The following is a 15185-nucleotide window of genomic DNA, read 5'->3' on the forward strand; positions in this document are numbered from 1 at the left end:
CAATTTCGAATCGTGCATGATCATCTTTAGCCTCGATCGATTATGCATTATCACGTATTTTGATATCATATTCTTTTATAAAATACAATAAGAACAAACAATTCGAAACAATCATAACAACATGTTAATACTCTTCTGACAATATCAATGATTTATTAAGTTCTTATAAACTAAAAAAAATGTTGTTCCCTTCCCAATCCTAGCCCAGTCATCCCTTTCTCCTTCTCTCTCTCTCTCTCCCTTCTTATTCTTTATCGTTAATATCACAGAAAGAGGTGGAGAGAGGAAGGGGAGATATTATAGACAGAAAGACAGACAATATAAAATTCTCAAGATCGCTGGTTTTCAATGTTTATGTGGACATTTATCACTATCATACTATCCATGGAAAAGCAACAAGCATAGTCAGACAATGTAGTGGAGCTATTTGTATACTTGTTGACATAAAGAAATAAACTAACAAATAGAGAAAATGAAACATTATGCGAAACATTAAACATTAAGTGACATGATCATTATTCTGAACGTTTATCTTACGAACGACACTAGACCGGCACGCCCATGGTCTACAAGCAATGACAAGGGCATGATGTTCTATTATTGGAATTTGGAATTATTATATTGGTCGGTGAACGTCGCATCAAAATACGGGGAAAACTGATGTATCGAGATCAAAACACAAAACAAAGCAAATAATAGGCCCTATAATGTATACAGTTTTTACCGATAATACTCCGATTTCGCTCGGTTTCGCATAACAAACAAAGATTGGCCACGCCCACCTCGGGTAATGGAGGGAGGGGCCACCCCACAGCTGCTTCATCAGAATTAAGTAATTTGCATCTTTATCTTCACTCGCGTTCATTCTCTTTAACGATGATGTGGCTTTGGTCCTCTTGTCCTAATTCTTCACGGTCCCAACTATTCTAATTGTGATCATAATGTCATTAGAATGAAAGAGAGAGGGGTGGATGCATGAGGAGAGATTTCATTCTTCTTTTCGCTCATTTATTCATTTCTATTTTTAATTCCAAAGCTTATACGTCATGATTGTGTTACAAACGTCAAAATAACAGTATATTCCATGTAATATAAAGTATCATACACAATAATAGAAACGCGTCTTGTTTCGTCAGAACACTGTAAAAATTGAGGGGCTGCTAACGAGTGTTGTGAAATTATAATTTTGTATCATGCAGTCCCCTCACTCACGGTAGATGAGAAAGAAGGAGAGTCAGAGAAAGAGAAAGAGCATTAGAATAAATCAGAAAGGGAGAGCAGAAAATATGATAGACAGGGAGGTGGGGAAGGTTTAGTGGGCACAGGGCGTCGCCGACATAGTACAATGGACTGTCTTCTCTTTATTCCAAAAGAGTATCGCTTTGCTATTTATTGTTCTCTCCTGCGGTGTGATCTTTCGGAGCACCGCGGCACTCTGTCGCGTGCCGAGATCCATCAAAAGAAAAGAGGACTACAAAAAAAGACGCATTATCACGAATAGAATGGCTCTTTTCTCTTCTCAGGACGTGGCAGGGGGTGTAAGCTCATAAGAGCGTGCGCCATTATGATGTTTTGTTGTAATTTTTGTTTGTGTAACATGTAGGCTACTGGTAATTTCAAGTGATCATGGGGGGGGGGGGGGTTGGCTAATAACTCAGAAAATATTGGCATGTACCATTGACAAGAGGGGTACACAAATTTGACATGAATTTCGAATTGTGCTTTTCCGATAAAAAATAATAATAATAAGCGTGAAAATTAAGAGAGTTCGCCTCAAAGTAATAACAGCTCCTTAATACAAAATCGTATTTTATCCCCAACAACGACATGATCAGACGCCGTGGAAGAACATTCGTATTTTGTAAATACCTGCAGCTGAATTGGCAATCCCCCGTTTCTTCGTACTGTACACGAATTTTCTTTTTCTGTCAGATTGTAACTTTTTTATTCAATACGGAAATAAAAACAACCAGAATTCCCCTAAGATTCGATTCCATTATACCTAACTATGATATTTCGGATGATCCATTGCCCTTTTACTGAACATTGTCTGTACAAAGTGTCGAAATTTGGCAAGACTATCACAATGGTCGCATACAGTCTCACCTTTGCTTTCTCATGAGCAAGTTGTTCTATATACACTGTATTGATAAAAGAAGCGATATACCTACATACCTACACTACACTTGCATGTTCTCTTAAACCAGAGATATTGATTTAAGATGTGGTAATACATTTCATCGCCAGTGCACCGGCGGTGGAAGTAAACAAAACTTTCTGGTGTCTATATATAACAGACATTATGACTGTATGGGGTTATGAGAAAATAACGCCAAGAAAGTTCCTCCTGACTATTTTCATCAGGAATGGTTAAATGCTGTTGATAATAAATGTCATCCAATAACTTCAAGAAATATGAGAAGGAGTGGCGATATCAAATGGGACGATCCGAGAAATATGTAGGAAACGAAGAAGGAAAGAGGTGGATATACGGAGAGAAAGAAAAAAAAAGAGAAGAGAGAAAAAAAAGAGGAAAACCGTATAGAGGAAAGAAACAGGAGCATTGTCGAATTAGGCCGTAGAGATAGAAACTATATATCTCTATGAATAAGGCCTACATACACAGGGGCGGATCCAGGAATTCCGTAAAGAGGGGGCGCGTTTACAAAATTAAAGGGGGGCGCACGCACCCCTCCCCCCATTTTTTTCTTTTTATTTCTTTTGTTTCATCAAAAAATAAAGAGGGGGGGGGGCGTGCGCCGGTTGCGGTCCTCCCTGGATCCGCCCCTGATACATGAAATAAAGTAATTGCCCAGACCATCAACCACTCGGAGTCACAAACTCAAAATCATGAATCGAATTTCAAAATTTCCCTCGATGATAATCCATGAATTTTTCCCATCATATCTTCCTAGCTCTTCAAGATATTACAAAGTTGAAATGAACGTTACTATTCCTAAATTCAAATGCTTCTCTATTCTTCAGGACCCTGTTTTGTTAAGCTACAGTTTTAGTTGATTTCTGAGACTTTATTAATGTAATCAATTTATACGTTTACGGTTTTGATAAAACTCTGTAGTGTTTACTCCATCTGTGAGGTCGAAGAACTGAGGCAGGTGGTAATCTAGAGATCGGTGGTGGACGGTATTGGGTAATGATACCATGGCACAGCATGGAGAGACCGAACGTCTGCTGTGCGCTATTATCTGATATGAATTGCTTTAGTATCAATGGAAGTTTATAGAATAAAGAGCACAAAACTCGCGTGTGCCGAGACGCGTACGTATTTAGCCATTGACTGATCATCTAGCTCGTGCTCACACTCTCGGCCACTCATTCACTAAATCCAAGCACTGTGCATGATTGTATGCAGCACTAGCAGCGCTTTGTAGACGCGGGATTCTTTTTCGTACGGTGAAAATGACCGCTGCGAGTGCTTGAGGCGCTAGGGACTTCTAATTCTAGCTACAGGTAAGAAAATCTTTACGTCAGAAATAATTGATGAATATATGCTACTTGATTTACCGAGCACTGTGTGTGACTCCGTTTCTCTTGCTTTTGTTTACCTCACAGATACAGGGGAAAAAAGGCTTATGAACTGACAGCATCTCGCTGCTGATACTGCTACCGTTTCATTCACGCTCCTCTATCTGTATGTGTGTGTAGAGTGTGCAGCCAGCCGCCAGCCAGCCGCATCCCACGCACGCTCTTCCGGTATTTTGCCAACCCGAGTGTCTTCGACACATGTATGCACGGTCACCCCTGCTGCAGTGTACCACGCGCTGTGCTGTGTGTTGTGTAGGCGTGTGTGACGCCCGATACCAGTCCCAGTTTATAGCTGTTGCTTGCATCTGAAGAAGCGACACGGAGAGTGACGGCTGCACTCATTCACTCACTGTCTGTTTAGTGACATCGATCCACCCAACGCGATTGCGTTGTTCTGAATCATCGGGATTTTTTGTACTCTGACAAAGAAGGGAGGTATTTGGAGTGGCGAGGAATCAATTCACCACTCTTTGATATTTGAATCTCTGTGGAAGTACAAAGGATTAATAAGCACACAACGTCATGGCGAGTCGCATGAGAAAACTATTTCATCGGCCAAACACGGCGGCCCTGGAGGAGCGGCGCAAAATTAGACAAGAGCTCTTTACATTTGTCAAGGTTTGTATTTTATTTTATTTTATTTTTTATTTTTGGTCCAGGGTCTTACACAGTCAGTACCGATACACAGAAATTTGTAAATTTACTGATGTAAGGAAATCTAATAACCATAGTTATCTGGGTAAACTCGGCCTACATCTGTTTAGTGTGGGAACCCTAGCAGGTAAACTCGGGCACTTGTAATTGCACTTGCACTTGCACTTGTAATAACTTTGTTTTTGTCAGATGTCTGTCCTGGGGAGTTTTATGATTTTTTTAAATAACTTTTACGGTCCTCCGGTGACGGACGAAAGCCTGTCATATTCATCGCTGTATACTAGCTAGGGAGATGCTTAATAAAGTATAATATCTCTCCCATCTGTCGACATGAAGCATTGGAAGGGTGAGGTACCTCACCCTCCTCGATTTCATCTAACAATGTTAGATAGAATCTATTTCACAGTCCTAATGTTACATCCTAGATTTTGTACCTGTTTGAATGCTGTCTCTTTTTTTCTGTGACGGTCTAGTGTCGTTTACAGCATTATTCATTTGTGTGCATCGGGTAACATTGCACAGCGTACATACTGTTCTGCAGCTCAGTACATTTTCAGTGAACATTCATTATTTGACCTCCACATGGTATTGTGTAGATGTCAGTCCAGTACAACATACAGTACATTTGTAGGCCTACAATTTTGTACCTCCCAAGATTTTTGTTGTTGCAAATATTGTAGTAGATTGCTTGTTTAAAGCAATTTGGGGGCAAAATTACATACAAGATGTACAATGTATCTCTCACTAAAGTGTTCTGAAAGATCATATTGTAACAGGGGGTAATAAACATTGGAAACAGAAAATAACCTGACAATCTGACATGCATTGGGACATCCCTGAAATGGCCCCTTTTACTGTGAACATACCCAAATGTAAATGGCACATGAAGTGGTATTCTTACTGTTTACAGCCCTTATTTTTTTAGACAGACTTTTATTTGTTTATGATATATATACAATTTCTTATTACTGGCAAAGAAGAAAAGAATGGATACATTGAAATATCAACTATGCTTGATTAAGCATGCTTGAACTCTACACATTTTGGAGCAGACAAGACAACAGCTTGAAAAGCCACCATGTATTGTGCCTGCATGCATGAATGCAAGCAAAGGTCACAGGTGATAGAAAGATGGGAAGTGTTCAGTGGTTCATTGTCATCCATCCCACATTCATAGCACTGTGTATTACAGGCCCATATTTCTTCCTTACCTCATTGCCACGTTGCAGGGTACCCTGGGTACACGTAATTGTTTCAAGGATCACTAGTCATGAACAAAACAAGGTATACATGTATAAGGCTTCTTTGGATTTTTTTTTCCTTTGTTTCTAACCATTCTTTCCATGTTGGTGACATTGTCGGCTGTGACATTGGCAGTGTCATTCATGCCTTTATTCACATTCTAGTTCAAGTACTGTGTACAATTTATATTAGTAGGTTGAGCAAATTAAAAAAAAAAAAATATTGATTGGAACAAAACATGCTTTCATCGTATTTAAAGTAGACTCTACCAGTCTCAAAGTGACTGTAAGCCAGTTAACCTGAACGGAACAAAAACACAATGTCATAATCTATATACAATGTTGTATCTGAAAAGAATGAGTACCAGTAGCCTCCTTGCTTTAAGTGTGGTACAATGTACATTGAAGGGCATGCAGGTTCGATATCATACTGAGGTACAGTTCGTATTCCACGATCAAATCCACCCCTGATCATGAAGAGCATACGTATGTTTAAACAGCAATGGTAAACAAAGCATGAATTTCCCTAGTCATATTAAACATTATAGTACACTCTGCATAAGTATGTGTACACAAGTACAATATGTAGTGTTCAGACAATATGAGAATCAGGTGATATTGCCTGACATTTTTGGTAGTGCAACATCATTAGTTTTCATTATGTCTTAATGTTGTTTAAAACCCCCTCTCTCTTGTAGATAGGGTATTACTCACATAGAGATCACATAGTACAGCAATCAAACTTTTACAGTTTTGTTTGTTTGGCTTAACAATTCTATTAAGCTTAAACACAAGTGAAGTTTCCCAGATACAATGAGGTACCCTCCCACGCTGCATTGTTCCCCAGAAGTACTTATGATACATTGTTCATGCTTTGTTTGAAGCTGTTGCCCACACAGGTAAAAAAGAAAAAAAGAAAAAAAATGCCTGCTTTGGTGGTTTACGACAAACCACTTTAAAGTGCCCAAACAATATCTTGAAAACAGAGAGACACATACCAGTACACAGAATGTACATGTAAAGAAAAGGTTTGGTTCTGTCAATTTGTGTGGGAAGACCCTCAAAGACCATCATAGGGTTCTTTGTCCAATTTGCCTGAGGCAAACGGATCAAACACTCGTGCCATTGATATCTAGACTGTGTAGGATGATTAACCTTCATTTGCCCATTGGGCCAGTGTGAAAATTGTTGTCTGTATTGCCCTGTTTTGTATTTGTAGATCAAATAATGCCCAGAAACTGTATCCAGAATCAGAGATGGATGCCTAGTCAACTATTAAACTACACACAGACATGTTGTCAAAGCCAGAAATGTTCAAAAATTAGCAGTTTACCTGTACTTATACAGATTGCAGTAACATGGATTCTGCACTGGTACAGTGTCTCTGTCACAAAGCACGTCTCTGTGCACCACTTTTCTTTCTCTTTTTCTCAAAAGTTTGAAATCATTGGAGTTTCAGGTGCATTATGCTATGATTGATAATGTTTTGAATAGCACAGTGCATAATATTTCCTCTCATCCCACATACAATGCGTTTCTCTTTTAGGGTAAGGGGGATATCTGTGACATTAAAAATGCAAGCAGCATTATCCAAGTACAATTGTAAGTACATGTCTACACATGTGTACGTGAACTGCTTTAGGCACGACTGCTGTATGCCAAACTTGAGGTTGAATAATTGGCAAATGAATACTTGAATCCTATTATCTATGAATAATGGAATGATACATTTCGTATGGTGTGTGTGATGACTCATGCATTGCATGGCAATCTGCACTTTGCACTCTTTTGCTATTAAAAACCCTTTGCTGTTCCCCCAAAAATGATATTTACCTTCCCGTAAGGCGCAAGCATTGCAGGTCTCAGAATTGTTCTTTGACTCAAAGACTTCTTCAGTATTGGGATGGCTTAAGAAGATTGTCAAACTCTGGGGATTGAGCTGGTTGGTGATGATCACAACAAATGAACGGAAAACACCGAGGCACACAAAAGCTTTGAAGATAATTCTGCACCTACATGTATGAGTGCATGTATTAGAACAACCTGCTTGAGTTGAAGTGGCATGTACTATAAGTGCATGTACGATGTTCTGTACCTTTAACTTGCATCGCTTCTTCAATGTTAACCAATCAAATATGCAGGAAATATCAAAGAGGATGCCTCTCCTGAATTTCATGATTTATTCACACGGTGTTGATCAGATGCACTCAATCAGCAAACTGATGGGATATGGATAAAATTAGTGAAGTGGTATAGATGCAAAGATGAGATTCCCATGGATATGTAGTGGCATCTAGTCTAATTGTACTTGTATTAACGTGAATGGCTCCAGAAGAGTGAAATCCATTCATGATAGGTAAAGTGTGGTCATACAAGTGTACACTATGCCACGTGTCTTCCCATTTGTCCACTATACATGTACGGTAAGCTGTTTTCATCACTATTTTTTTTTTTTTGTGTGTTATTATTGTTTTGTTTTTTTTAATAAAAAAGGTCTCTCTGCTGCATTTGGACAACGTGATGCCAGTTGGTACCACCACATGCATTGTCCATTTCGTTGGCTGGGCGATGGGTTGATACATTTTCCAGACTCTCCCCCCTCTTATTCACCGACAATTGTGGGTCTGGAAGATCGGGCACCATACACCGTGGGCCCCATTCATTTGGCACTACATGTTGAGCAAGTGGATGGCAGCTCTCGTAGGCATGCATTCAGGGATGAATCTCTGTGGGCATGATTGTGGTTCAGAGGGATGGAGATCTCATCAATTTCTCCCAGGGGTCATGTGTCAATGTTGGAAAGAGGTCAACAGTCATGGCTGAATTCCCCCAGTCAATGAATCCGCAAGCAAGGTTGTCTTCCCTCGCCCAGATAATAATGTACAGGTCCTCACATCTGTAGTCCCTGCTCCCCCATAAACCTGTGTGATCAAATGTGATTGATGCTGCTTTTGCGCAATTGAAAATTTGACTTTGAAACTGAAATTGATAGCAGATTGAAGAACACCGAATTCGTAGGGTAACACTGCAGATCTTATTGAAAGCAGTGATTTGATGTATATCCCATATCTCCCATTCATAATGTTCCATGTGCTAAAATGCTGGAAATTTTGATTTTGCACTGATGGGGCATACAAGGTATAGTCAGGGAGGTTGGTCCTGGTATAGTTCATGAAGAGCATGGTGGTGACCAGCACCATGAATAACTCAACTTTTGATTACTGTTCAGAAGTGAGAAAAGGATATAGTAGAGTAGTTCTGTTTGTCATCTTCAAATTCAAATCTTCAGTGCTACACTTGCAGCTCCGTCAGACTTTTGATAAAACCAAAATGACAACAGCAGAGGAGAAAACCAAACAGTCCAGTGCTAGAAAATTTGCATACATTTAAGGTACAATATTATTTATACTGTAGTTGCTGTTGTCAAATATGATCCATAATTTGGTATACTCATGAATATTATATATATTTTTTTTGTACCCAGAGAAGGGGGGAAAAAACTGCAATTCTATGGAGAAAACTTTGTAGGAGATGGAGAGAGAGTCTGCAGCAAATCATAACCGGAAACATTCTGTTGATCATGGAAAATTATTTTCAAGGGGGAGGGGGGTAGGACTTGGGGAATGGCAACAGCTGAGACAGTACAGCTGTCATTCCATTCTAGGGACTTCCCCCAAAATTAATGACTTCCTGCACTGGATTTTGAGGTAGTGGATATCTTAATGCAGGGTGTCATGTGCCCACTTGGCGGGTCTGCAAGTCAGCTGCCGGCGGGTTGTTCAACCCATCCCCACTCAATCAAAAGAGCTAAAAATAACAGACAGTGGCCACATGTGTATGCTGGGAATAGCAGAGAGTAATACAGGAGCATCATGGATTATAGCAATGTGACTGTCATGTGTGCCAGGGGAAGGCAAAATTATCTTTCACCAATCTCAGAACTGTAGGCCCTTTACACCATGTACAACTGTACATGTAGACGATTCAGATAGAGCCTGCTATGGATCAATGAAGTTGTGATGTCAGTTGCCGGTGTAAAGGCATGTACACAAACATGAACAATATACTTGTAGTGACAGAAAAAGTTTTTGAAGTGTCATAGGAAAGAAAAAGTTAAAGATATTGCATGTGGAGTATTACACTTTCAAATCTTGGAGTGAAAAATACAATGTAGTTAATATGCTTGAATGTACAAAATAAAGAAAATGCATGTTTTGCATGTGTACAGTAGGAACTTGTGGATTCATAAGATGTTTGATAAATGTGACACTGTAATCTACATTGTACATTAGTACTTTATAGAGATTCTTGGGGGAAATCCTGTGAGAATATGATGCGATACCAGCTGTTTGTGATTTCTGTAGTCTGTATTAAGTGCTCTGTGTAAATGAACCATTTAACACCCAGAGGAACGGTGTCCCGTGCATTATTGACAATCATTCCACACAAAGGAGGTACAGAATACTTAATGTATTTCACGATTATTTGAGATGAAAGAGTAGAGTAAGGATATACTGTTTACAGCGATAATATGAACCACATAAAGAAACACATGCAGGCATATCCCCCCCCCCCCCCACATTCACATACAGACACACATCCTGTTTTTAATCCACTCACAAATATTTGAATATAAGGGTTCAAAATTACAGTATGAATAGTCTCCTAATGAATGTACAAGTAAGCACTTCGGTGTACATGTACAATGTACATGTACAATTGTAATACAAATCAATACAGTATAAAGGCATCTGCAGTCAGGTGCAGTACAAATTGTTGTATATTATATGTATCTTTTCAAGTGGAACAGCTGTGGCCAGGTCACAGGTGCTGCATGATGAATTCTTTGTGACATTGTGTTTGTTTATGTGTGCCACATTATTCTGAGACCACAATGCACAATCATTTTTGGAGAACATTCTGTCCTTTGAAAGCCATGGAACTTTTTATAGAAATGTTTGTGCGCATGACGCTTTCAATTTACTGTGCCGTATTGCAGTTTATCGATCGGCTCGTGCTCTGTTGTGTGTGTTTGAGCAAAAGACTGAAGTTTGCAAGCCGTCGAATGAGTGAAGCATGTGAATGTAGCACACAAAGACTCAAGCATTGCAGTATGACCTCATCAGCATGGATGGCAATTTGAATGTGAGAGTCAAAACAGTTGAATGGGATACAATATATGTGTAATAATGAAACTAAAAAGTGAGGACTTACAAGTAAGCCACCAGCTTCCTTTATTAAATATATACTATGCTGTACATTGCGCTACAAACTGTAGTTATGATCACTATGCAATATTTGTGCATCTTTGCAGTGGATATTAAATTGCATTTGTTGCACTTCATACCTGCTCTCAAAAGACACACACTCACACACACAAAAGGGGGTTTTTGTTTTTAGTAGTGAGGTGCTACATGTATGATAACAAAATGGCTTTCTTAAAATAACTTGTGTAGTTTTTTTACAAGCCATGGCAGTACATTGTAAAATGAAACCTCATCCACAAATTTAGCACTTACATACAAACTTTGTAGGCCTACATTGTACATATAAACCGTGTGCTCTCTATATATATGCGACTTCAAAGCAATGTCAACAGTGGTATTATGTGAAATGTTATAATACTTCTGGCAAAGCAAACTACAGTATACCTGTAATAGGCTGTATACTGCATGTATGCTCTTCAAGTGCTTTCATCTTCTTCCTTTCTCTGATTTCACTGGAAATACATCGTGTAGCGGCAATGATGAGCCCAAGGAAATAAACATGCATTAGGCCTGACTCTGATGAGTCAACGTGTGTAGCAAGTCATCAGTTTATCACATTCTTGGGAGTATGAGTGTTGATGTATAAGGTGTATAGGAGTAATGGGGGCTAGTGTGAGTGGGATGTAGTCTCATTTTTCCAGTGAAGATTACAAGGGATTTGTCACTCGCACATTTAGTTTTGTTCTGGTATGCATAACTGTTACATGCTTTGAATATATTGCATTGTTGTGGTTTCTACATAATAGACCATAGAGTGCAGTACTGTTTGTTGTTTGCTGCTTGCTGCTTCTAAAAGAGTTTAACTCAAATATTAAGGGTATACAGATTTGTAATGTGTGATGCTAATTCCCTCCTCCCTCTACCTCTCCCTAAAAATATAACTGATAGGTTTTAAAAAAAGGTTCCAGTTCGACATGTACATATACACTGTAATTTCTTTTCAGTGTCCTGGAATTTGCTTTTGGGAGCCATTAGAATATGTAGGTCCTTGCTTATTCCAGATGAGACAGAATATATACATTTTCAATGTTATTTCAGTCTCCAATAATTTGTGATAGGTAAAAAAGGATCATTTAGAAAGAGAAAGCAAAGAAAAATGGCAGACATAAACCCCTACATGTACATTTGTACCAGAAATGACATCATTGTAAACCCAGTGTGCAAACAAACTGGACTTTCCCTTCATTTCTGTTTACGAGTTCCTTTTCTGAATAAGTGAGAAAACATTTTAATCAGCAAACCTATATTCACACTCACTGATTGATACATGTAATTTGTAATGGTGGCAGCTGCTGGCTACTCCACAACAACAGTGTTTGCTCAGTTTGATTCATCATTGCAATTAGCATAATCCCGTGTCATCAACAATGCCAGTGTAATTACAATGTACAAGCCAGAAGTTTCATATGAGGAAATTCATTGAGTAATGGCTAGGGATTGTAGGTACAATATCAATGCTTGATGCAAGTTAGTTGGTTCCTTCCCGACCTGTGACTATGTACGAAAATTATAGCCAATTTATATGCCCAGTGGGAAGGTACAGTACAAAAATGTATACAGTAGTCTGTATTATGTGATTCATCCCAGAGAACATTTAAAACCAAACCATTGTCATTCAAACTCCCGAGACCCATGGTACCTGTATATGTTGTCGAAGAAAGAAATCCCTACAAAACCTTGAGGCATTTGTGTCAGTACATAGAAGATGGTCAGGAGAATGAATAGATCTAAAAATATGTCTACCCATTACATGAAAATAAAAGTATGTGGTACATCATGTAGAAAAGGAGTGAAGGACGGCGTTGAAAGTAGAATCACTATAAATAGAACCTTGTAGTAAACATGCAGATGTGTATTACTGCATAATAACGCAGGTCAGGAATGGGGTAGTCATTACTGGGTAGATGGACATTGTATGTTGTTTTCACACACAGACACTCATGCAGTTAAGAAGCAGTATGCTTGTTTTTCTCTTGAAAAGTGTGTTTTGCTGCTATGAGTGCGAAGTATTTGTAGACTTAAAATGTATGTACATTGTAATATGAGCTACAATGTATGATCCTCAAAACTCATCAGAAACTGAACGGGGTAAGAGTCTACTTTAATATTCATAAGCACTCTATGTATGAGGAGACGAATGTGTGAATGCTACAAAAACTGCGTGTGGGTTGAGAATCTTGCCCCTTCGGTGTTTCTTCATTTATTTTTTGCTTTTGTCGATCCTGATGAGAGAGCTCTGTACGTTTAATGTGACGAGGCTGTTTACTTTGGGATAAAAATTAATAGCTGCTAGCCTGAGATAAGTTGGCAGATTAGTTTTGATATTACTCTAGTGGTAGCCTCAGAAATCTTGTAAGTCTGACAAGGATAGACTCTGCTTACCATATTGTGTGATTTCTGTTGTCACTAGCACCTTTGGTTCATCCCCAAGTGAACTTGCCAGCCAAAGACACATTTGTAGATTCTCACTTTCCAGCATGTCAGATTCACTGCCTGTAAAAGGTGCACTGTATTCTTGGTCAGTAAACTTGCGGTCCAGACCTTTGTATTGTCTCAACATCACTGGCTGGAAGTACTAGTGTAGTCTGGCACTTCTACAAACTCATGTGGAGCCTTGTAATCAATAGCTGCCATCTATTAAACGTTTAATATATACATGTATATCCTAATGAGTGTGGAAGAGAGTGATTTATTCTGAGTACCACAAACCAAGAATAGTAATGTAAACACACTTTGAAAATAGTCAAACCTGATTTCCCAGAAAGAAAATAAAGAGCAAGCAAAATTCTGGCTGCCAAGCACAAAATTATTTTGGCTTTGTGCCGATCCTTGTGTTATCACAACACTTCACTGTGGTGTAATGTTCTATCACTGATAATCCTGTACCAATATTTCTCCTATTTCCCCCTCTCTTTCTGCAGACTGTGGAACATGGCTTCCCAAGCAAGCCCACTGCCCTGGCCTACGATCCCAAGCTGAAGCTGTTTGCCATCGGGACGTCTAATGGAGTCATCAGAATGTATCCTTTGAACTTTGACACCTGAGGAGCGAATTCAGTGACTCGCACAGAGAATGAGCGAGAAAGAGAGGGAGAGAGAAGTGTATTAATGTTTGTATGAAACATAGTGGAGCAATTCTATGAACCCCTCTTGCAGTCTCAGCACACACATGTTCTCCAGTGAAATTTTTTCCTGTCTATTAAAGGCTTACAGTGATATGAGAACATGAAATGTTCTCATGTAAGCTTTAACCCAGATAATTTGCGAGTTGCGCAGATACCCCTCCTTGGGCGCATACAGTACATGTATGTCTTGTTAATGAGTGTGCCAATGTCAGGTGTTTGCAATTCTCTTCAGGCATATGCTTCCTTCATCTGTAATTGTGTGTGTATCTCTTCCCCCATAAACCTGGATGACAAGTAAGACAGGTTTCAGAATATCTGGGTAATCTAGAGTGCGCACATATCCTTCTGAGCCCTGTATTTGTTGGACATCTGTCAACAAGAAGACTCTCTGTCAATCAGTGAAAACATTACATTAAGAGTACAGTACATCATATTTGTGTAAGCAGGCCATCATTGATTTGCTGAGAAAGATTGGGTGAAAAATTGGACATACATAGTAGTAAGAAAGTGGTGAATATTTCGAAGGTATTTGCATTTGCAAGCCCTTCTGATATCCAACAAGATCTATGTAGACTTTCATTATTTGATGAGTTAAATATCCAAAACGAATTGGAATTTCAATTTTTATGAGTAAAGATGTAGGGAGGCATAGGCATTGGTAGATTCAAAGGCAGCTAAAAAGTTATGGTGTTTGTTGTCATAATTTTGTGCAATGTTGTTACAGCGCAAATCATTGTGAGATCCTGCTCAGACAATGCAATCGAATGTTCTGCTGCTCTAATCACCGGCTATGTATGTCGTATTTAAATGCACATGATTCCTTTGAATGCACATGCTACGTTAAGTGACAATGTGTATTAGTATCACCATGCTGTGGGCATTGTGCAGTACACATACAGTAGCGCTCACGGTAACCTGTGTCACTCCCGCGTATTCCCGCGTGCTTCTTCGAGTGGATAAATCGGTGTTCACTTCCGACATACCTGCGGGGATACGCGGGAATACAGCGGGAGTACAACGCAGCGAGACCGCGTGCGATTTATCGTGTGGGAAACACGCCAAATCAGCCCGATGTACGATCAACGCAAGCCCGATGTACGATCAACGCAATGTATGAACAATGCTATGCTTCGCATAGCTGAGTGTGCGATTTGCGCTGTGTTGGCCTACAGGTACATCCTTGCATAGCGCCTGTGCTTGCAGACGAACCAGCTCAGTGACAGTTGCAATTATTTGCAGAGTAAGAAGAAAAGCACGCAAAGAAAGCTGCCTCATTGTAATTTAATTCCACGTGCCAGCACATCGTACTAGTAACTCGCACGGAGGGATAGGGCCCTGTAAGCAGCGAGGTGA

General features: G+C 39.4%; 1 protein-coding gene across 1 annotated transcript in view; it reads left to right on the forward strand.

Moving 5' to 3' along the window:
- The first annotated feature begins 3352 nt into the window (after window positions 1-3352).
- The window catches only part of LOC139738609 (LLGL scribble cell polarity complex component 2-like), a 137265-nt gene continuing 125432 nt past the window's right edge, over window positions 3353-15185 (forward strand). The window contains exons 1-3 of the mRNA XM_071649225.1: window positions 3353-3471; window positions 3574-4164; window positions 13630-13727. Coding sequence (XP_071505326.1) covers window positions 4069-4164; window positions 13630-13727 — 194 coding nt within the window. The 5' untranslated portion in view covers window positions 3353-3471; window positions 3574-4068. The remainder of the gene's footprint in view (window positions 3472-3573; window positions 4165-13629; window positions 13728-15185) is intronic.

Source organism: Diadema antillarum, unplaced genomic scaffold (assembly GCF_040938485.1).
Source record: "Diadema antillarum isolate AM-2024a unplaced genomic scaffold, OU_Dant_1.0 seq00000759_RagTag, whole genome shotgun sequence".
NCBI lineage: Eukaryota > Metazoa > Echinodermata > Echinoidea > Diadematoida > Diadematidae > Diadema > Diadema antillarum.